Genomic DNA, 24,251 nt, shown 5'->3' on the forward strand with positions numbered 1-24,251 from the left:
TAGTTGTAGTTTTCTTGTTGATGTAAAGCTGCAGGAAGAAAACGACTTGGAGTACGACCCACAGCTAGATAAGAGGGAATGTTAACGTGATGAGGACTGATGGGAACATTATGGGATGGATGCAACTAAAAGGGAATTTGGAAGTTCATCTTCAGAGGTCTGACAGAGGCTTTCTCCTAAAACCTGAACAACTAAACTAAGACTAAAACTAAATAAAAACTAAGACTAAGACTGAGACAAATAAAAACTACAACTACGACTCAATAAAAACTACAACTAAGACTAAATAAAAACTAAGACTAAGACTAAATAAAACTACAACTAAGACTAAGACTAATAAAAACTACAACTAAGACTAAATAAAAACTAAGACTAAGACTAAATAAAACTACAACTAAGACTAAGACTAATAAAAACTACAACTAAGACTAAATCAAAACTACAACTAAGACTGAATAAAAACGGAATAAAAACTAAAACTAAGAATAAAAACTGAATAAAGACTAAGACTGAATAAAGACTAAGACTGAATAAAAACTGAATAAAAACTAAGACTGAATAAAAACTAAAATTCCTCAACAATAAAAGCTAATGAACATTTTAAAACTGTAATGAGGCGACTGACTGTGGTTCAGGAGGCCCAGTGGGGCCTGATCAGAAGGTCGCAGGTTCGATTCCTCTGCTCAAAGATATTCACAGAACAGAATCTGAATCTGCTGTCAAAAGAGAAAAATGTGACGGAAATCGAATCACTCGAGTGTAAAAACACACACACACACATTTAGCAGCTGTGTGTGTGTGTGTGTGTCAGGGTGGGAGGGGTCACGCCCTCTCCTCTCTCTCTCTTCTGCTGTCAGGTTGTGCAACTTCCTCCTTTGATTCGGTCGACACGGCAACTGACCCGGGATTGAACCGAGGAAACGCTGTGATTCCAATATCTCCTGTGTGTGTGTGTGTGTGTGTGTGTGTGTGTGTGTGTGTGTGTGTGTGTGTGTGTTGTGTTAGTAACAATAACGATCCGACCTGTGGGAAATAAACTAAGTTGTGTTGCAGACAGCAGGTGTCTGCTGTCAGCCTGCAGCTCATCGGCTCTGTGTGTGTGTGTGTGTGTGTGTGTGTGTATGTGTGCGTGTGTGTGTGTGTGGGTGTGACTATTTACAGCAGTGATTTAGATTATGTCTGCTTTGTCAGACACAGGAAACCTCTCCCTTACACACACACACACACACACACACACCAGCTCTCCAGGAACAATGAGCCTGTCCGATGTTGAGAACACACACACACACCATCATCATCATCATCATCATTGTAACCTTTATTTAAACTCGGAGATACATTGAGGAGTAACAATACTGAATAGCCGAGATGAAACACAAAACATATGAAACATACATGAGCATAACAGAATACTGGAAGTTAAAGGACAATTCCGGGCAAATTCAACTCGGGGCTAGCCTGACAAGCCAGATTATATCGTTAACATGTCTAGTCTGGCAACGAGCGGTAGACCTCGGCTCAATCCAAGGCTGTCTTTCAAACTGCCTCTGCACCAATAGGGTAGCGCTACGACCAATCAGAGCAAAGAGCAGGATGATAGAGCAAGCTGGTAGATTAAACTTTTCCCATATCCCATCAGCAAAACACCAAATACATCCTTCTTCAAATGAACGACTTCAGTGCAGTTTTATTGCTCAACTTTTAAAGAAAATGACAAGTTTAATTCTTTCAAAGTTGATGCCAACGCCGATTCAAACGATTCCTTTGCCAAAGCCGTCTTCTTGTCATGTTTTTCACCGTCGCAAGTAGCTATGTCATCATGGCGTTAAGCCGCCCAACGACTCTCTAAACAGATAGAGCGCTGTGATTGGTCAACACAAACGGTGTTCGAGACTCAAAAAGTTCCTATGGCTCGTTTCTAGACCCACCTACGGAGCAAAGAGATTTGCTGCCACTAGGGTGCAGCTAGATTTTTGGCTAACTCGGGGCTGTATTTTCCTAACATTTTAGATTGGAGCGGATTGAAGTTCTGCTGCTTAGGCTGTTTCCATCCCTCAAAGCCACAGACAGCGTCAGATGGAGACTCAAACATGCAGCCAGAAGTTTATTTACTTCAACAAGTCGACATGTTTGTAAAACTAGATCTAATTCAAAGTCTGGCGGAGTCGAGACCCAAGTTGACGCTCGGTGTGTTCAGGTGCAGTGGGAAGCTCCCGTTTGTGTCATAAACACAGGAATATCAACTCTGGACTTGCTTGAAGTAAATAAACTTCTGGGTGCATGTTTGAGTCGCCATCTGACACATAATAATAAAACGTTCGGTCACTCACGTAACCCCGGTTCTCTGATTAAACTAAGATAACAAAAATATTTCAAACAATTCACCTGCTTAGAAGTCTGGCTCAATATGAGGACATTAATACACGTTGATAATCTGTCGGAAAAGGAATATGAAGCAGAAGCTTGGCTTGTCTTATCCCTACACTAACTGTCAATTACTCTACTATAATAATAATAAAGCCGACATGTTTGTAAAACTAGATTTAATTCAAAGTCTGGCGGAGTCGAGACCCAAGTCGACGCTCGGTGTGTTCAGGTGCAGTGGGAAGCTCCCGTTTGTGTCATAAACACAGGAATATCAACTACTGACTGTATTTGTTTATTGTTGGATAACCACTGATCTCTCTCTCTCTCTCTCTCTGTCTCTGTCTCAGATGAGCGCGAGGCGGTGCAGAAGAAGACCTTCACCAAGTGGGTGAACTCCCACCTGTCCAGAGTGTCCTGCAGGATCACAGACCTGTACATGGACCTGAGGGACGGACGCATGCTCATCAAGCTGCTGGAGGTGCTGTCAGGGGAGAGGCTGGTGAGTCGGCTGGCTGCGCTTTTATTTTGAAAACAGGAAGTCCCTTCAGAGCAGAACTGGAATAAACGTATCATTTTAAATCATGAAATGTTTTCATAGCAAAGAGAACATGAAGCAGCATTTTGATTAATAGTTTGATTATAGTCTTTTTTTTTTATTCTAATGAATAACCGCCCCTGAACCTGTGGGCGGAGTCACAGTCGCCTTAAAGGACGATTCCTGTCAAATTCAACCAGGGCTCTAGTTTCTTAATATTTCAGCTCTAACAGAATGAATGTTTAGATTTACCCTTTAATTCTGCAGGAGTTCTGTCTGTCCCTGCATCACCACAGCAGTGTAGAATGGGAGCAGACGGATCTTAGGCTATTTACATCCCATAAAACCACAGACAGCATCAGATGTCTTCAAGCACACACCAAGGAGGGGTTTGTTACCTTCAAGGAAGCCGACTTGTTTGTAAATGGAGCTGGAATACAAAGTCTCGTGAACATGTCGTCTTTCTTGAAGTGAACAAACCCCTCTGTGTCTGTTTAAAGACATCTGATGCTGTCTGTGGAAAAACTAGTGGTTTTATGGGATGTAAACAGCCTGAGATCTGTCTGCTCCCGTTACAGGGACAGACAGAACCACTGCAGGACAGGAGACATTAAAGAGAAAATCTGCAGATTAATTCTGTTAGAGCTGAAATATTAAGAAACTAGAGCCCCAGGTTGAATTAATTTGAGAGGAATTGTCCTTTAAGTTGCACAACGCTGCATGTGATGTAGCTATCAGAACAACAAACACAGAAACACAGCTTCCGTTACTTAGCAACAGTAACAACGATAATCTGAGTGATAAAGAAAAAAAATTTGACAGATATGAGTTCTGTGTGTGTGTGTGTGTGTGCGTGTGTGTGTGTGTGTGTGTGTGTGTGTGTGGGTTCAGTGATTGACAAAGTGACCGAGATACAACAGTTAGGCTACTGCCAGCCTCCCGTCTCCATGGCAACGGGAGGAATACATTACAGCTGGACCTGCTGCCCTTTGTGTGTCTCTCTGTCCATCTTCTTACTGTAATACACACACACTCACTCTTACACACACACACACACTCAGCCCTTGTGACTTCCAGTGCAACGAGCCAAACTCTTCTCCTTCTTCTCCGTCGGTCTTCCGGCCTTTTTCTTTTCTCCGCCTGTCAAACACACGCAGAGAGAAAACACAAGCTCACAGCCAGACAGGAAGCAGCAGAGATTCACATCCATCACAACAATAATACAACACACAAAACATAAAGTAGCTATAACAACCCTCGGTACAGGAAGTAGAGAGAGAGAGAGGCAGACTGATAGTGATGGAGGGAATCTCAGTGGGGGTGGGGGGGGGGGGTGGGGGGCAGCGGAGTTGGAGTTGTGAAAGAAGTCATTGAGTAACTCTGAGGGTTTTTACTCGGAGCCAAAACGCCTCCAGACTCGGCTTCAGGAATCTGAGAGCCAGCGGCTGTTTCCACATTCAGACGGAGGCTCGATCCTCCTCTTCATCCAGACTGGTTCATACTGTCAACACAACACAACACACACTCTCCCCTATAGACCGCATCGCCTTGTTGTTTACATTCTACTTCCAGGTAGAAAACCAGCACGTAATTTGAATGAGATCAATAGTAACGAACAAGAGTTTAGCTATATATCATATTTTTCAGGCCCTATCACCGTTTAGACAAATCTGAAAAATGATTGAAGAAACATTACTATTTCTGTGTGTGTTTTGTGTTGCTATGTGTTGTATTTATTCAGTTTGGGGGAATCACAGTGTCTAGAAAGCATCAGTGGCTCAGCTGACAGGGACAGCTAACGGTAGCTAAGCTAACAGCGGTAGCTAAGCTAACAGCAGGACGTCAGCTGTTAAAACCCTCCCGTTGTGGGACACGACATGAAACTACTCCAGTTAGCTCAGTCATGTTGTAACTCAGATATCCGCTGGAGAAAATATTTTTTCATGGAGCGTTTATTGAGTCACTGAGTTATTAAAGTTAAACAGGTAGCTAACCGTTAGCCCGTCTAATCTATGATAACCATGACTAATTACAAAAACATGCACACAGAAATAGTGATGTTTGTCCAATCATTGGTTTTATAAACTTGACAAACACCAGATTAGTCTAAACGGTGATATAGTGACATGAAAAATTAGATATATATAGCCAAACTCTCGTCCGTCACTATTGTTCTCATGCTGGTTTTCTACCCGGAAGTAGTAGTTAACAACAAGACGATTCGTCCTATAGAAATGTAAATCTGCAGAACATTTCAAGTTAAAGTCTTTTATTGTCATTCCACATGTTAAACATGACAGAACGGAATCTGTTCCCAGGTCCCAGATAAAAAGTAAGCAAATATAAAAGCAAGGAATGGGCACAAACTAAAAACAGACATTTCTATAAACAGAAATAAATAAGATAAAATAGTACATTCATAAAAAATGGTCAAATAGTCAGTGCAAGAGAGACAGCAGATAGCAAAGGCAGCTAATGTAGGCCTATGTGTGGACTTGAAATGCAAGTCAGTGCTTTGTTGCAGGTAATGATGGAAGGGATTTCACACTTTGTGGTAAATGCAGAACATGGCCACTGTGGTTTCATCGGATTATCATTATTATCAATGCATTAAAGTCTTTTAACTTCTTTATATGCAGTGGATGGAGACTATAATGCATCAGGTTTCATTTAATCTCACCATATGGTTTGTGTGTAGAAGATAATACCAGACCTTTGTCACGATAAACAACATGACATGACTTGGAAATATACAAGTAAAGTCGTATTTGACTTGGTAGCAGCAGATTTAATTCTCTTTCTTTTTCAAGTTTATATAATGGCAATGGATTACGGTGAAATTCGTATGTACTTTTTGGTCGTTGCATAAAAATATAAAGCAGCAGAATAGATGTAGAAGGCCTACAAAGTCTTTTTTTAATAAATAACTAGGAATAAAAAAATAGCCTAACCCTTAACCACAATTAAACATTACAACTTCCACTGTCTTGTGTGTCGCTGGTTTTACTTTACTTTACTTTTTATTTGTTTATTTGAATGAGACAGTGTCACATTAATGGACATAACATGTAAATGTACCGGATTATAGCAAGATGCTAATTTCCGTCCGTAGTCCCATTAACATAAAAACATCAAAACACCAGTTTCTCTACCTGAAAATTAAAACATATTATGCAACAAACAAATTAATCATTTCCCTTTTGTAAGAATAACAGATTCTTTTTTTTTTTACAACAAAGTATAAATGGTCTAAATGCTGAACCCAGTGTTCCTCCTCCTCCTCCTCTGAACTGTGTCACATTGTTCACACATGCCCGCAGAAAGATAATTGTTGCTTAATATAAACTTCATTTCATGGTGTTTTTCCTCCAGAACACACGACTGTATTGTTTTATTGTTCTCTTCATCCTCACATGATGATTCATTTCATATATTAATAAGTAATGAGAAATTCGAGTGTGAACTGAACTTTATCCTCCACATATTTTCCCGCAGTGCTGCTGATGTTTTTAGTTTTAGTTCATGTCGCAGTAAAAACTCACTGATTCACTGTTTCTGTGGTTTTTTTCTGGGAACAATAGAGCTGTGGGTCTCTGGGGGGGAGGAGGGGTAGGAGGGGCAGATGGGGGAGGAGGGGGGTAATAGGCTGTAGAAGACGTGTCGGGGGTTTTCATGGGATTAGTTTGAAATAGTAAAAATATACAAGACACGACCAGATGTCTTCTGAGAGAATTGGAGTCATTTTTCATATTTTTTGTGGTTTAAGTTCACAGCGATGACGGAGTTAAACATGGGAGGAGGCGACCGGGGGAGTGTTGAGGCTGCTCCAAACTTAAAGGGATAGTTCAACATTTAGTCAGATCCTCCTCTCACCATAATCCCTATAGTCTTACAGTAGCAGTAGGTTTGTTACCTTTAATTGTCGGTGCATGTTGTTCAAATACACAATCCAACAACTCCACAACGCTCTGGTGGACAAGTTGTGACCTGCACATTCACCACACTATGAGATAATAACACAACGTTACCACACAGAGTTGTTTTAGAGGGAAATACAGAGACTGCTTGATGAAAAACTGTCCCTGAAGGCAACGTGCATCAGTGGTTTTGCATGAATTTCCCTCTAAAACAACTCTGTGTGGTAACGTTGTGTTATTATCTCATAGCGTGGTGAATGTGCAGGTCACAACTTGTCCACCAGAGCGTTGTGGAGTTGTTGGATTGTGTATTTGATGAGTTTCATCAATGAGGGAAACCAAGAAATCCCATAATGAGCCTCCGTAGCGTAGCTCTGAGTAGCTCACGGCTCTGCTCCGCCGTTCTAAAAATAGCTTGCACCGACAATTAAAGGTAACGAACCTACTGATATGACTATAGGGATTATGGCAATGGGCCAATTTGCCAAAAATGTTGAACTATCCCTTTAAGGAAAAAACACCCTGTGAGCGTTCAGTCTAAAAACAGCAAAAACAACCCAAAAAAAAGCGCCTCATGCTGGAAACTCCCGCCTCATCAGCACCGAGCGGCTGCTGATGGAGGAGGAGAGGGATTGTGTTGCTGCTGAGCTGCACTAACACAACACTGCAGCTCTGTGTGTGTGTGTGTGTGTGTGTGGGTTTAAATCTGCCACCGCCGCACACACACACAAGCGTCCAAAATATCTCTGGTCCGAATCCAGATCCTGAATCACCACGGTAACTCTCTCTCCTGGCTGTGTGTGTGTGTGTGTGTGTGTGTGTGTGTGTGTGTGTGTGTGTGTGGAGAAGCGAGGACAGCAGTGTTATTGTTGGACCAGGTCCTGGTCGTAGTGAAGATGGACAACATGTGGTGTGGACGGCTCATCTCTTATTGTATTATAGTTATTTATTAGTAGTAGTATTATTATTATTATGGGGTTTTAATCTAATTATATTTCACAGAGATAAATATCTACACAGAGCATTCTCCACAACACACAATGTTACAGAAGCGTCCACTGTGATAATACCTGGCATACCTGTCCATCTTCATCAAATAAATTGAATTGAATTGAACAGTTTATAATAAATACACACTGTTAAGCATTAGTGAAGCATGACATACTGAATTCATCATTTATAACACATGAAAACTCATTAGTAGCCTATGTAGTTTATAAACACAGTTAAAAATGTTTTATCATTGATCAGCACTAACTGTATTTATAATGAGTACTGATGCGCTATAAATGAAGAACTCAGTGTTTATTAATGCTTAAAGCAGAAGTGAGTGATCCGGTCGTTTTGGCTAATGCTGCGTTCCAGGCAGGCTTTTGAAATCATAAATTACAGCTTCAAGTCACAACTTACGACTTTGTAGCGTTCCAGGCAACCCACTCGTGTTTTTCCGACCTGTTTTACCGGTGAAAGTCACTATAACGGCCACTCGTAACTTCCGACCCATGAACTCGTACCAGTACGTCTTTTTGTACAGTCTATGTACCAGATCGAACTGGTACGACGTCACAGGTCGGAAAAAAACGAGTTTCCTTGAACGCACCATAACAGTCCTCGTCGCTACGTCGCCACATTCACGGCGTTCCTTGGCTGCACACACAGCCCTGCATGCCGTTCTCTCTCCTCATTGGATAAAAACTGTAGGATACGATAAATGTTTTCTCTTCGGCTCAGAGCAGAGCAGAGGGACTGAGAGACCCGTGTTTCAGACCAAACACTCTATGTAAGTGATTGCTGTCGGAAGATATAACTATTTAAGACTTATATTAACACAAATATATCACTCACTTCTGCTTTAATGCTTAACTAATGATTAATAGTGTGTACTTATTATAAAGTGTTACCAGTTTGCTTTTTTTTATTCCGTTTTAATTCAGTTTTATTTTTGAGACATTGACTAGTTTTATTTAGTTTTTATTTAGTCTTAGTCTTTTAGTTAGTTTTGCATTGTTCATTGTACTATTTAGTTCTCATTTTTTGGAAAAATTGTCATTTTTATTTTTAAATCAGTTTAGCTACTAAATCATGTTTTAGTGAACTCTAATAACCCTGGTTTGAATATAAATCATACAGTAGAAGTTGTTTTTTTAAAATCATAGTTAGAAAGAACAACAGTCGGTTTGAAGGCGTTCAGCTGTGTCTGCAGCTGTTCTCCTCTTCCTCCTCTTCCTCCCCTTCCTCCTCTTCCTCCTCCTCCTCCTCTTCCTCATCTTCCTCTTCCTCCTCCTCCTCTTCCTCCTCTTCCTCCTCCTCTTCCTCTTCATGTTTGAAGCCGTTCATTCGTTCACGCTTCCTGGTTTTTTCGACAGTTGTTGTTGAGTTGTTTTTGAGTTGTTTTGTGTGTGTTTCTCCTCCAGCCCAAACCCACGAAGGGCCGGATGAGGATCCACTGTCTGGAGAACGTAGACAAGGCGCTGCAGTTCTTAAAGGAGCAGCGCGTCCACCTGGAGAACATGGGCTCACACGACATCGTGGACGGGAACCACCGGCTCACGCTCGGTCTGATCTGGACCATCATTCTCCGCTTCCAGGTGAGAGGACGAGGACGAAGCCCGTCGTCTTTCATTTACAGGAGAGGGTTTAATCAAACAGAGTCGGATTTTTGTTGTTCACCTTGAACAGGGTTAGACGCTTCCCTTCTCTGTTTTACCTCCTGCAAGATTAAATAACATCAGTAACCCAATCTGATCTGGCGGTATCATGCTACAATATCAGATAAAAGCCTCAAATAGACTCTGGTCTCCTGTACAGCAGTGCTTCTCAAACTTTTTTACATCAAGGACCCTAAATCGACACAAATTAGACCACAATTTTGAAGACAACACCAGAAATAGACAAATATCTGTTCTGAGACTGAAGATCACTAGTTTTTTAAGCCAATGTATGTTCAAATTAGGGCTAATCGCGTGATTTTTTGGGAAATATTGTGGAGAATCTTCTGGAAAAAAGTGGTAAGATTGCTCCAAAACGATTCTAGAAAAAGGTGGAAAAAATTCAGAAAAAAAAAGTTTTACAAAATTCTTGAAAAAGTGGTAAAAATTTCTTTAAAAAAAAAACATAATAATAATAGTTTTTAAAAAAAGTTAAAAAATTCTAGAAAATGTGGTAAAATTTCTTTAAAAAACATAAGTTTTTAAAAAAAAGTTTTAAAAAAAATTCTCGAAAAAGTGGTAAAAATTTCTTTAAAAAAAAAAATAATAATAATAGTTGCAAAAAAAAGTTAAAAAATTCTAGAAAAAAGTGGTAAAATGTCAAGAAAAAGTTGTGGACCCCCTTGAACCGTCTCAAGGCCGAAAAAAAGGAAGCGTGTGGTCCGACACGACTCGAGTTATTTGTATATTTTTTACCCAAGGAACGAATTTAGAAGAAGGAAAATTATTTATTAGAAGTTTAATCGGTGCTGATTATTATTTAATTCTCCTTTTATTTAACCAGTTAAAACTCACTGAGGTTTAAAAATGACCTGGCACAAACAACACCATATAGATTTACAGAAACAGCATAAAAATGTACAAATTACAAATGACATAAGACAAACACAAGAGCCGATAGATCTCTTCTCTTACTGGTTCAGTCGGTGGTAAATCCTCCTGCAGGTCGTTCCATAACGTTAATTAAAACTGCAGCTTCTAAAGTTGAATAATGTTCAGATGAAGATGTTTCGTCTTCATCCAGATGATTCATCATCTTCATAGTTCATTAAAATTCAAATCTCCTCAGTGTTTTTCCACACGACGCGAGAGCAGAGTTTTTATAAAGTGACATCATCACTCTTCTTTAATCCTAATAAAGATGTGACACAGTCTTGAATCTTTAAAACTTTAAAACTCACAGATTAACGCAGCGTCGGTTTAGTGACGAGATGTATTACAGCCAAAACACAAACACTCTGACTGACGGGGTCGTTGTGTCGTGTCATGGTGATGATGATGATGATGATGTCATCGGCGGGGACGGAGAACAGCAGCGAAAACGGGTGAAAAGGATTTAGATGTTTTTAAGCCGCGAGGATTAAAAAAAAAAAAAAAGTGTTTTAGTGGTTTTAAATCCTGAGATGGAGGAAGGAGGTGAAATGGAGCCGAGTGTGTGTCTGCGTGTGTGCGTGTGTGTGTTTGTGTGTGTGTGCATGTGTCACATATGTTGGTGTCCACCACTGCCAATCTAATGTGGCGGTGTGCATACACTACAATATCAACAAACTGTAAATTATCAGATAAAAGCCTCTCCTGTACTGCAGTGGTTCTCAAACTTTTTTACATCAGGACCCCCAATATAAGGTATAATCCACACAAATTAGACCACGGACCCCCATTGGGCAACATTTTTAAGAAAACACCAGAAATACACAAATGTTTGTTCTGAGACTGAAGAACGTTAGTTTTTTTAAGCCAATGTACGTTCAAATTAGGGCCAATGGCGTTAATTTTGGGAAATATTGTAGAGAATTTTCTGGAAAAAAAAGTGGTAAGATTTCTCCAAAACAATTCTAGAAAAAAGTGGGGAAAAAAAAAAAGTTTAGGAAAATTCTAGAAAAAGTGGTAAAATTTCTTTTTAAAAAAACATAATAATAATAGTTTTTTTTAAAAGTTAAAAAATTCTAGAAAAAGTGGTAAAATTTCTTTTAAAAAAAACATAATAATAATAGTAAAAAAATAAAAGTTAAACAATTCTAGAAAAAGTGGTAACATTTCTTTAAAAAAAAAACATAATAATAATAGTTTTAAAAAAAAGTTAAAAAATTCTAGAAAAAGTGGTAAAATTTCTTTAAAAAAAAACGTAATAATAATAGTTTTTAAAAAAATCTAGAAAAAGTGGTAAAATTTCTTTTAAAAAAAACATAATAATAATAGTTTTTAGAAAAAAGTAAAAAAAATTCTAGAAAAAGTGGTACAATTTCTTAAAAAAAAAACATAATAATAATAGTAAAAAAAAAAAAAAGTTAAACAATTCTAGAAAAAAGTGGTAAAATGTCAATAAAAAGTGGGGGACCCCCTTGAACTCTCTCAAGGCCAAAATAAGGAAGCGTGTGGTCCGACCCAACTTGAGTTATCTGTGACAGGCTGGACAGGTTGACCTCTGACCTGTGTGGACAGTTTGATAAAGCTTGGAAATTCAAACTCTGTGTGTGTGTCTGTGTGTGTGTTTGTGTGTGTGTGTGTGTGTGTCTTAGATCCAGGACATCAGCGTGGAGACGGAGGACAACAAGGAGAAGAAGTCGGCTAAAGACGCTCTGCTGCTCTGGTGCCAGATGAAGACGGCAGGGTGAGAGAGAGACTCGTTATTTCAGGACATTATAGTACTACATTTCCCATCAGCCCCTGGGGCATTAACTAAAAGTGTGTGTGTGATTGTAAGAGTGTGTGTGACCGTGATGTCCTTCTTCCTTTGTCCAGATATCCAAACGTCAACATCCACAACTTCAGCACCAGCTGGAGAGACGGGATGGCCTTCAACGCTCTCATCCACAAACACAGGTCGGTACCTGAACGCATCACGCTGAGGCCTTGAAAAGCATTGTATTTTTTTATCTCCTAAGACTTTATGAGAAGTTAAATTAGATTTATAGATGTATAAACTTTAGACACAGATGTTCAGAAACTGCCAGAGTTAGTTAGTAAGTTAATTAGTTTCAGTTTATTTCGGACATGTTGGTAACACTTTACAATAAGGGTCCCTTAATTAACGTTAGTTAGTACATTGTCAAGCATTAATTAACTGTTTGCAGATATATTAACAATCATTATTATGTATTACTTAGGATTAGGAAACACATTAATTAATGTAGCCTATTCGTAAGCAGTTAATTAATGTTTACTACTCAAAGCTAGTTAATACATTATTAAGTAATAATAAAAGTTGAATAATATCATTATGTCTGCATTACTCAGCATTAATTAACACATTAGTTTATATATTAATGTTTAATAATGTACTAACTAACGTTAATTATGGGACCCTTATTGTAAAGTGCTACTGACATGTTAAAAGAAATAAGACATAATACATTAATGGACAGACATAACAAATAAATACTTTACAAAGACAACACATAGAAAAAATAAAAATAATTGAAAATGAAAATAAATTGATTTTTTTTCTTTTTCATAACCGAAAAGGAGTGGGAAGAAGTAAAACGTATTTATTCCCACCCCCTATTCATAAATTAGCTACCAAGCTTCTTTGTCATTATAATCTATACTGTACAATAAGTTCATTTTCAAGTTTATTTAGCTGGATTTATTCTAATATATTATCACTAATCGTTATCTGTCTAATATATAGGCATATATACATATATAAAGACAAACTGAAGGTAACACCAACAGAGCAACACATAAAACTAAGTGGGTAAATACCCAAATAAATAATAATAATAAGCACCTTGTGGTTGTCAAAACCTGCAAGAGACGGAGAAACTAGAAACTAGACGATCTTCTGTCTGTGTTTCTGTGGTTGTGGCTTCATTCAGTTCTTCTGTGTCTCATTGATTAATTAAAACCAAGTCACAATAATTGATTAAGTTGATAATACTATGACTAGATAGACATCATCTCTGGAGTATAAAATGTGCTGTAACTGTGATAGATGAATGTTGTATCTTGTAGATGATGTAGATGTGCTCCGTCCTTTCACCTTTGACCTGTTTAGAAATGAACATTTGTTTGATATAACAACACTATCTAGCAGCATCGAGTGTTTAGTTTAGAGCAGCAGAGATGAAACATCTGTGGTGAAGCTTCAGAAGTGAAAAACAAAACATAAGTCATGAGAATAAGATGTAATAAATGATGAATCTACACAGTGACTTCATCCTCCTCCTCCTCCTCCTCCTCCTCCTCCTCCTCCTCCTCCTCCTCCTCCTCCTCCACACTGTTTCCTCTGTGCTCGGCTGCACAGTCTTGTCTTTAACCAGCTGAGCGTCTCAGCTGACCGGTCAGCAGACTCAGCCTCAAACCTCTGATATTTAACACTGTTGTAAACATTTCTTCTTTATGCACGTTCAGCTGAGTGAAGCTGATGAGACTTTACACTAGGGGTGCACCGAATGGCATTTTCTGGCCGAAGCCGAATACCGAATAAAATCAAAACGCTTGGCCGAATAACCGAATAACACCGAATACCGAAAGTGGTTATAAAGTTTTTAAATAAAATATTTTTTTAAACTTAAAGCAGAAGTAAGCGGTATTTTTGTGTTAATATAAGTCTTAAATAGTTGTATCTTCCAACAGCAATCACTTACATAGAGTGTTTGGACTGAAACACGGGTCTGTCAGTCACTCTGCTCTGCTCTGAGCCCAGGAGAAAACTTTCCTTGTATCCTACAGTTTTTATCCAATGAGGAGAGAGAACGGCATGCAGGGCTGTGTGTGCAGCCAAGGAACGCCGTGAATGTGGCGACGTAGGGACGAGGACGTTATGGTGCATTCAAGGCAACTCGTAACTCGTGTTTTTCCGACCTGTGAAGTCGTACCAGTTCGATCTGGTACGAGTTCACGGGTCAGAAGTTACGAGTGGCCGTTATAGTGACTTTCACAGGTAAAACAGGTCGGAAAAACACGAGTGGGTTGCCTGGAACGCTACAAAGTCGTAAGTTGTGACTTGAAGCTGTAATTTACGGTTTCAAAAGCCTGCCTGGAACGCAGCATTAGCCAAAACGACCGGATCGCTTACTTCTGCTTTAATTTTCAAAGAAAGTAAATGTTTATTGACTATTCTGACAGTTCTTGAATATTCCAGTTGCCGTTGCTCATCAAAAAAGCACAACAAGTTATATAAAGTTTTTCATTTAGGCCTATATCGGCCCATTGTGAGTGCTGAAACATCTATGCAAGTACCTGTCTTTTAAAACAGTGGTTCCTAACCTTTCTTGGTCAGATTTTTTTTAATTCATCAATTAGGCTACTAGACATTTCAGGTGACCTCATTTGAATGTCAGGCGACCCCACGTGGGGTCCCGACCCCAAGGTTGGGAAACACTGTTTTAAAAGCTGTCGGCCACGGACGGAGTGGGCGACATGCTGGGACGAGGAGCTTTCGTTTTAACTGCTGCCGCTGTCTCTCCCTCTCGTAGCCTATACTCAACATGCTGTTCAGGGTGTTTGGTTTTTAAATGATTCATTAAAAGGCGCGTTGCTACAGGAACAATATTCGGCCGAATATATGCGGTTACCGAATATTCGGTGCATCCACTTTACACACAAACTCAGAGACGCTCAGTGATGATTAATTGAAGCATTGAGCCTTTAACCCCGTGTGTGTCCGACCTCGGAAAGCAAGAAATGAGCTGAAAATGAAATAATTTATTCAACGTCTGTTATAAATAAAGTGAAAGTTACAGTGGATTTATGTTTAATATCTTGTTTATGGTTGTTTGTTGTGTGTTTGTTGTGTGTGTTTGTCGTCTTCAGACCCGACCTGATCGACTTCGACAAGCTGAAGAAATCAAACGCTCACTACAACCTGCAGAACGCCTTCAACCTGGCCGAGCAGCACCTGGGCCTCACCAAGCTGCTGGACGCCGAGGGTGAGAGTGCTGTCATGGTGACGCCGAGTCGTTACCACGGTTACACAAGCAGATACTTTATTTATTACAACTATTTTAATTATCTGGAACTTATTGAATTACATCACAGAAACCAAAGTGAGACAGAGACACAGATAGACATTTGTGGTTAAAAGGATAGTTCAACATTTTGGCAAATTGGCCCATTGCCATAATCCCTATAGTCATAGCAGTAGGTTCGTTACCTTTAATTGTCGGTGCAAGCTATTTTTAGAACGGTGGAGCAGAGCCGTGAGCTGCTCAGAGCTACGCTACGGAGGCTCATTATGGGATTTCTTGGTTTCAAACTCATCAAACTCTTCAAATACACAATCCAACAACTCCACAACGCTCTGGTGGACAAGTTGTGAGCTGCACATTCACCACGCTATGAGATAATAACACAACGTTACCACACAGAGTTGTTTTAGAGGGAAATTCATGCAAAACCGCTGATGCGTGTTGCCTTCAGGGACAGTTTTTCATCAACAGTCTCTGTATTTCCCTCTAAAACAACTCTGTGTGGTAACGTTGTGTTATTATCTCATAGCGTGGTGAATGTGCAGCTCACAACTTGTCCACCAGAGCGTTGTGGAGTTGTTGGATTGTGTATTTGATGAGTTTGATGAGGGAAACCAAGAAATCATCACCATGAGCCTCTGTAGCGTAGCTCTGAGCAGCTCACGGCTCTGCTCCGCCGTTCTAAAAACAGCTTGCACCGACAATTAAAGGTAACAAACCTACTGCTATGACTATAGGGATTATGGCAATGGGCCACTTTGACAAAAATGTTGAACTATCCCTTTAAAACAAACAAAAAAAGACGTCACTGCAGCTGTGGTCTCAACACAGCAGCACTTGTAGATCACGTACTTGTTTTTACATATTTATATATTTTTCTACTTCGCCCACCTCTTTGAATTCTTTTTTCTACATCTCTTAGATAATCTTTTTGTAATTATTTCATCTCTATTTTCGAATTGTGTATGTGTGTGTGTGTGTGTGTGTGTGTGTGTGTGTGTGTGCAGACATCAGTGTGGACCATCCCGATGAGAAGTCCATCATCACCTACGTGGTGACCTACTACCACTACTTCTCCAAGATGAAGGCTCTGAAGGTCGAGGGCAAGAGGATCGGAAAGGTGACGATACAACCACTTCCTTTTTCTCTGTTTTTATTCTATCTGTTATTTACACATGTTTTTTTGTGATCAAATGTTTATTTAACAAGAATACAAGTTACAACCAAGAAACATGACTCATTAATTGACAATAGAGACAGTACAAAATTGACTGTAACAACTAAATCACAAAATGATAATAGTGATAGTATAACCTTGCACTTCAATAAGGTGCAAGAAAAACCAAAACAAATGTGCATAAAAAATGGAAAATGGAAAAAAAAAGAGAGAGAAGGAGAAAAGGAAAAGGAAAATGGGCTTATTTACACATGCTGTCCTCGTCCTGCAGGTTCTGGACAACGCCATCGAGACGGAGAAGATGATCGAGAAGTACGAGTCTCTGGCGTCGGACCTGCTGGAGTGGATCGAACAGACCATCATCATCCTCAACAACAGGAAGTTCGCCAACTCTCTGGTGGGCGTCCAGCAGCAGCTGCAGGCCTTCAACACCTACCGCACCGTGGAGAAACCGCCCAAGTCAGTGAACGCACCACGGCCACGGCCGCATCCGCATCATTACACCTTCAAGACTCACTGCCACTCAGCACGGATCATTTATTTGATCTTGTTTTATTTTATTTTATTTAAGGCGAGACACGACAGGCACAAACACTGTTTTTTCATGCTATTTTGCTTCCTTAACACGTCTTCTTTCAGAATAGAGGAAAGAAATGGTAGAAAATCCACATTAACGTTTTTATTTTACTTCATTTTTTCTCTTTTAACTGCATATTTCTCCTAAATTCACCAGAAGTTAGTCTGACCCATGTCATGTCAGGTGTCATTGTAAAGCTCTCTCTCTCCTGAACTATGATGTAGGCTCCAAAAAAGGTCATTTCCTCCGTATCCGCAACCAATCGTAAAACTACGATTCACATTAACAATCTATGGAGTTTTCCAGTCCAAGTCTTTAAAGGCCGTTTTCTCAGAAAGAGTTTTTCAGACTCAGACTCTGAGCTAGAAATCTCCACTTCAGCAGCACTTACAGACACCAAACCTTCCACTTTGATCCCTTTCTATATTCTAAAGGTTTTTACAGAGGGGATTGTTGATATATCATTCACAGCCTGATTTATACAACGTTTTATTCATAGAAACATGGCGAAATTTGATTTTTTAGGGCTGGTGACAGTATTTTCTAATTTACAGAGTGATAAAAAGAGATATCCAAAATCCTCCTCTGTAAAAACTTCTGACTCTAATATGTCAACAAAATAAAACAATAATTATAAAGTAGCTTTATCCGAAAATATATGCAAATTAGCGCATATTTAATTAGACATTGCCTCATTTACATATTTAAACATAAATTTTGACTTGTAGCTGTAGTTGACTGCAGACCGGAGCAGCTAACGGCTCATTCAGCCGATGAGTTGAATGATACATGACTTGATAATTGGAGAGAAACCTCAGCTGGGTGGAGACGCGACTGTGGTTCATTATCTGACATGTTTTCAATCCACTAGTGAACAAACAACACCAGTAAACACCATGTAAACAACTTGACCTCAGAGTTTGAGCAATGTCACAACTCATCTGGGAGGAGCAGCAGCAGCTGTCGCCATGGAGATAAAAACAGATGCAAACCATATGTTGTGAAAGTTGATTATGTCTTCTGATTTAACTTTGGTTTGTGGTTTGTAAGACTTCCTGTTGTCGAAAGAACAAACTGAAAAACTAAGATTCAAACTTTCTTTAAGTTTAGTTTTAAATAAACAGAAGCAGAAATAATAGATGAGGATGGACGTTTGTTTTAAAAGATGAAAAAAAATGAAAAAAAAGAGTCAGTTTTAATAATAAAAAACTTCATTTTTTGTCTTTTCTTGTGGATGAGCGACACAAATGAACACATAAACATGCTGAATGATGATACGAAGCCAAATCTAAAGATCTATGACGCTTACACACCTGTTAACTGTGTGTGTGTGTGTGTGTGTGTGTGTGTGTGTGTGTGTGTGTGTGTGTGTGTGTGTGTGTGTGTGTGTGTGTGTGTGTGTGTGTGTGTGTGTGTGTGTGTGTGTGTGTGTGTGTGTGTGTGTGTGTGTGTGTGTGTGTAGGTTCACAGAGAAAGGAAACCTGGAGGTTCTTCTCTTCACCATCCAGAGCAAGATGAGAGCCAACAACCAGAAGGTCTACACTCCCCGAGAGGGAAAACTCATCTCTGACATCAACAAGGTGATGTCATCAACCACTGACACACATCTGGTGGTTCATTTAAAGGGATAGTTCAACATTTTGTCAAATTGGCCCATTGCCATAATCCCTATAGTCATAGCAGTAGGTTCGTTACCTTCAATTGTCGGTGCAAGCTATTTTTAGAACGGCGGAGCAGAGCCGTGAGCTGCTCAGAGCTACGCTACGGAGGCTCATGGGATTTCTTGGTTTCCCTCATCAAACTCATCAAATACACAATCCAACAACTCCACAACGCTCTGGTGGACAAGTTGTGACCTGCACATTCACCACGCTATGAGATAATAACACAACGTTACCAGACAGAGTTGTTTTAGAGGAAAATACAGAGACTGCTTGATAAAAAACTGTCCCTGAAGGCAACGTGCATCAGCGGTTTTGCATGAATTTCCCTCTAAAACAACTCTGTGTGGTAACGTTGTGTTATTATCTCATAGCGTGGTGAATGTGCAGGTCACAACTTGTCCACCAGAGCGTTGTGGAGTTGTTGGATTGTGTATTTGATGAGTTTCATCAATGAGGGAAACCAAGAAATCCCATGAGCCTCCGTAGCGTAGCTCTGAGCAGCTCACGGCTCTGCTCCGCCGTTCTAAAAATAGCTTGCACCGACAATTAAAGGTAACGAACCTACTGCTATGACTATAGGGATTATGGCAATGGGCCAATTTGCCAAAAACTTTGAAATATCCCTTTAAAATCGGTGAAAAACAACACTAAATACTAAATGAATAATAGTTTTTTATGTGAGTCGTTGCAGTTGTGTTGACATTGTGTGTTTGTTTTAGGCGTGGGAGCGTCTGGAGAAGGCGGAGCACGAGCGTGAGCTGGCGCTGAGGACGGAGCTGATTCGCCAGGAGAAGCTGGAGCAGCTGGCGCGGCGCTTCGACCGCAAGGCCGCCATGAGGGAGACGTGGCTGAGCGAGAACCAGCGGCTCGTCTCCCAGGTAACGGACACTGCAAAAACAAAAAAAATATCTTATTAGCAGCTGGTCAATATTTGCCTTATTTCTTGTCAAAATGTGTCAATTTTAGTCAAAACTAATCTCTTTCATCTCAAAATAACACCTAATAATCACCTAAAAATCTACTTGTTTTTAGATCATTTTCACTTGTTTCAAACTAATTTTCACTTGAAATAAGTAGAAAAATCTGATAGTGGAGCAAGTTTTTCTTCCACTGCAAAAACTCAAAATTTTTCCAAGAATATTTGTCTTATTTCTTGTCAAAATGTCTCATTTCTAGTCAAAACTAATCTCTTTCCACTTAAAAAAAGGCTCATAACTTAAACATTTACTTGTTTTTAGATCATTTTCACTTGTTTCAAACTAATTTTCAATTGAAATAAGTAGAAAAATTTACCAGTGAAAGCACTTTTTTTTTGTAATAAGAAAGAAAAACTTGCTCCACTATCAGATTTTTCTACTTATTTCAAGTGAAAATCTGCTTGAAAGAAGTAAAAAGTGTCTAAAAACAAGCTACTTTTATGTGATGAGTCTTATTTTAAGTATAATTTCATTTATTTTGACCAGAAATGACATTTTGACTAGAAATAAGTAAAATATTCTTGGTAAGATTTAGAGTTTTTGCAGTTGCAGACACAACGACCAGCTTCGATCTCTAAATAAAATGAAGTTACAGGTTAAAGTTCCCGGATTAACCCCGTCTTCTCTCTGTTCTCCTGCAGGATAACTTCGGCTTCGACCTGCAGGCCGTGGAAGCCGCCACCAAGAAGCACGAGGCCATCGAGACGGACATCGCCGCCTACGAGGAGCGCGTGCAGGCCGTCGTCTCCGTGGCCAAGGAGCTGGAGGCCGAGAGTTACCACGACATCAAACGCATCACGGCCCGGAAGGACAACGTGATCCGGCTGTGGGAATACCTGCTGGAGCTGCTGAAGGCACGAAGGCTGCGGCTGGAGCTCAACCTCGGCCTGCAGAGAGTCTTCCAGGAGATGCTCTACATCATGGACTGGATGGACGAGATGAAGGTCACACCATGTTTTCGTGTTTTAATGTTTTAGTTTTAGTCAATCAATTCAATTCAATTTGCTTTATTGGCATGAACAGAGATTTGTTTTTGCCAAAGCATTTTACACAATACTTACATATATGCACCACAACATTGCAATTCATATTCAGAACACAAAATACAAAACAAATATTCATCAATGATGTAAATACAGTTAAATACAATTAATACAAATCTATGCATCTGTGATGTCATACTAAACTAGTTTTAGTCTTTTTGTCTTTTTAGTTTTGATTAGTTTTAGTCACGTTCAGTGTTAATTTTGACAGGAAGTTTTAATTTTGTTTTTAATAGGAAAACAATCCAGGCGTTGAGGATGGTTGTAATCCAGATTGTTCAGCGTTTGCTTATCGTCACGCTTTTTACTCATCAGTTCATAATGAACAGAGATTTTGTTTTAGCTTTTGTTATCACTACTTTTTTAATTTATGTTCTTATTACAAATTCGTCACAGAATAAAGGGTTGTCAACATAAGGTTTTCGTTAAAGTTTTGGTTGACAAAATAAACACTGGTCACATTCATACTCTTTTTTTTTGTCTAGTCAAGTTTCAGTCGACTAAAACTGAAGCATTTTAGTTTGATTTTAGTCAGAATAACCCTTTTAGTCTAGTTTTAGTCATTGATTTAAATCTCTTTCTAGTAATATAATTCTATTTAACCCAGTCAATAGTAATAGTAATGGTATATTTACCTAGTATAGTAAAGATGAAACCAAATTTTACATAGTTATCTTGTTATTATATTATTGTTTCCTTATAGACACACATACACACTAGATTCAGCAGATATTTTGGAAAAAACCCACTTTACACACTCTCTTTCTCAAAAATAACACAACTTAACATTATTTCGTCTCGTCTCATCTCGGTCAACGAAAATGAAGAGACATTTTGTCAGAGTTTTTATTCGTCAACAATATTGCTTTATATATTTCAGACCATTTACGTTGCGTCTCGTCTTGTTTTGTCAGATGATAAAGGTTCGGTGACTGATGATATTTCGTCATAATTTTGGTTGACGATAGCAGCACTAGACAGAAGTCTGCTGGTGGTCTGGTTGGTGAAGAAGAGGAAGTCCTGACTCTGTCTCTTCTCTCTCTCTCCTCTAGATGCTGCTGCTGTCTCAGGATTATGGGAAGCACCTGCTGGGGGTGGAGGACCTGCTGCAGAAACACGCGCTGGTGGAGGCCGACATCGGTATCCAGGCCGACCGCGTCCGCAACGTCAACAGCAACGCACAGAAGTTCGCCAACGACACTGAGGGTGAGACGGACGGACGAGCGAATAGTTATAGTGATACTGACAGTGGTTTGAGTCGTCCTCGCCGCCATAAGTGTCGTTCCATTTCTCTGAAAAGCGAGTCAACATTGATGGTCACTGCAGAGTAGAGATGTCACCATTAACCCTGGTATCAAACACCACAATTACTTAAAGGGATACTTCACCCAAAATCAATAATTCACCAATCATCTACTCTACTCTATGCCAAGGAAAAGTTCTGAAAGTTCTCCAAACCCTTCCTTGGCATGACGGTGGGTAGATGATTGGCGAATTGTTGATTTTGGGTGAAGTATCCCTTTAACAAAATGTCTGTGAAGGAGCGCTTCTGGGATTCAAAAATTGTTACACTGCAAAAATTCAAAATCTTACCAAGAATATTTGTCTTATTTCTAGTCAAAATAAATCTCATTATACTTAAAATAAGACTCATCACAATTTTTTTTCACTTTTTAATTTTTTCAAGCACATTTTCCACTTTAAATAAGTAGAAAAATCTGATAGTGGAGTAAGTTTTTCTTTCTTATTACAAGCACAAAAAAATTGCTTTCACTGGCAGATTTTTCTACTTATTTCAAATGAAAATTAAAGTGAAATTATCTAAAAACAAGTTAATTTTTAGGTGATGAGTCTTATTTTAAGTGGAAAGAGATGAGTTTTGACTAGAAATGAGACATTTTGACAAGAAATAAGACAAATATTCTTGGAAAGATTTTGAGTTTTTGCAGTGTACCTAGAGCTGCTCTTGGATGGGACAACTGGATCTCCAAGGCGCTGTCTTTACAGTTACATTTTGGTCATGTTAAAGACCCACTCCCGTGAAAATCGTGTTTTTTGAGCTTTTCACATGTTCCTGTGGCATTTTTCTTGTGTTAGAGCACATATCAGCAGAAAAGGAAGTGCAAAATTGCATTTCTGAGTTTTTCTGCCTTCAAACTGCTGTGAACCAATGGCAGACTCAAACTGGCAGTTTCAGGGAGACTGGAGCTGACGTGTCACAGCTCCAGGGGAGGGCACTAGTGCAACAAGCTCCCGCCCCGCTCTGCATCTGGCTCAGAGGTGAAAGGCTTGGCAGCTCGGTGTAGCTGTCAAGGTATAACACGTATAGCTCACCTGGTAGAGCAGCTTGCACCGTGAGTAAGGACTATGTTCCAGTCTGGGATCAAATCCCAGTGTGGAGTTTTACGCTAAACACGCTGAATCTGTAGTTGTACAATGTCCAGCTGTCAGCAAGCGGGGGGTGGGGTGCGAGGAGGTGGCTGGGCGGGTGCAAAACAGCGCAGTCTCCGCCCACCCTCCAGAGGTGCATTGCTAATGTGCATGGCTAATGAGCTGGTTTTAAAATGGCCGAAAAGGGTTGCGGGAGTGGGACTTTAAACCTTTAAAACTCCTACTGTAGGCGTTTGGGCGGACAAGCCTTCGTCAGTAGGAGTTTTAAAGGTTTAACATGATTTAGCCACAATTATTTAATCGTAAAGGTTCCTCATTACCGTCACTTTCCAAAAAAAGATCATACAGTATCAGAACCGTATCGGTCGACCACGGACTGAGGGCGAGTGAGCGAGGGAAACTCAACCCGCTGTTGGAGCGCAGCACAGATGTTTGTAATATAAGAATATGAATCTGGCAGAAAAACTGATCCTGACAGTAATGGTTTCATCTCCTCTTCCTCCTCCTCCTCCTCTTCCTCCTCAGGTTATAAACCGTGCGACCCTCAGATCATCCGGGACCGAGTTTCCCACATGGACTTCTGCTACCAGGAGCTGAGCCAGCTGGCGGCGGAGCGGCGAGCTCGCCTGGAGGAATCCCGCCGCCTCTGGAAGTTCTTCTGGGAAATGGCCGAAGAGGTTTGTTCTATAGAAACGATCACCGGTGTTTAAAGGGATACGCCAACATCTTTTTTTTTCCTTGTCTTGCCTCACTCCTGAGTCCATGACCAGCAGATAGACACCATCCTTTCCACTGTGCGTGCAGTAACAAGGGAGATAGAGCCGTATCGCCCGTAATTAGCTTAGCTCAAACGCTGGAAGTGTATAGGTAGTGTTAGCCTGCCTCCTACCTAAAGTCGCTAATTAGCTTAGCTCAAACACTGGAAGTGTATGGGTAGTGTTAGCCTGCCTCCACCTAAAGTCATCAGAGAAACTCTTCAGCAA

General features: G+C 39.9%; 1 protein-coding gene across 2 annotated transcripts in view; it reads left to right on the forward strand.

Moving 5' to 3' along the window:
- Positions 1-24,251, forward strand: part of LOC310997901 (spectrin beta chain, non-erythrocytic 1) — a gene marked incomplete at its 5' end in the record, with an annotated part of 110,506 nt that overhangs the window by 33,074 nt on the left and 53,181 nt on the right. For both annotated transcript variants that reach the window (XM_083987734.1, XM_083987733.1), the window contains 12 exons: positions 2,715-2,866; positions 9,234-9,407; positions 12,047-12,138; positions 12,270-12,350; positions 15,285-15,400; positions 16,447-16,559; positions 16,888-17,075; positions 18,656-18,773; positions 19,577-19,735; positions 20,476-20,778; positions 21,930-22,083; positions 23,794-23,945. In XM_083987734.1, the coding sequence (XP_083843860.1) occupies positions 2,715-2,866; positions 9,234-9,407; positions 12,047-12,138; positions 12,270-12,350; positions 15,285-15,400; positions 16,447-16,559; positions 16,888-17,075; positions 18,656-18,773; positions 19,577-19,735; positions 20,476-20,778; positions 21,930-22,083; positions 23,794-23,945 (1,802 nt within the window). The remainder of the gene's footprint in view (positions 1-2,714; positions 2,867-9,233; positions 9,408-12,046; positions 12,139-12,269; positions 12,351-15,284; positions 15,401-16,446; positions 16,560-16,887; positions 17,076-18,655; positions 18,774-19,576; positions 19,736-20,475; positions 20,779-21,929; positions 22,084-23,793; positions 23,946-24,251) is intronic.

The sequence above is a fragment of the Trachurus trachurus genome (assembly GCF_905171665.1).
Source record: "Trachurus trachurus genome assembly, chromosome: 15".
Classification (NCBI taxonomy): Eukaryota; Metazoa; Chordata; class Actinopteri; order Carangiformes; family Carangidae; genus Trachurus; species Trachurus trachurus.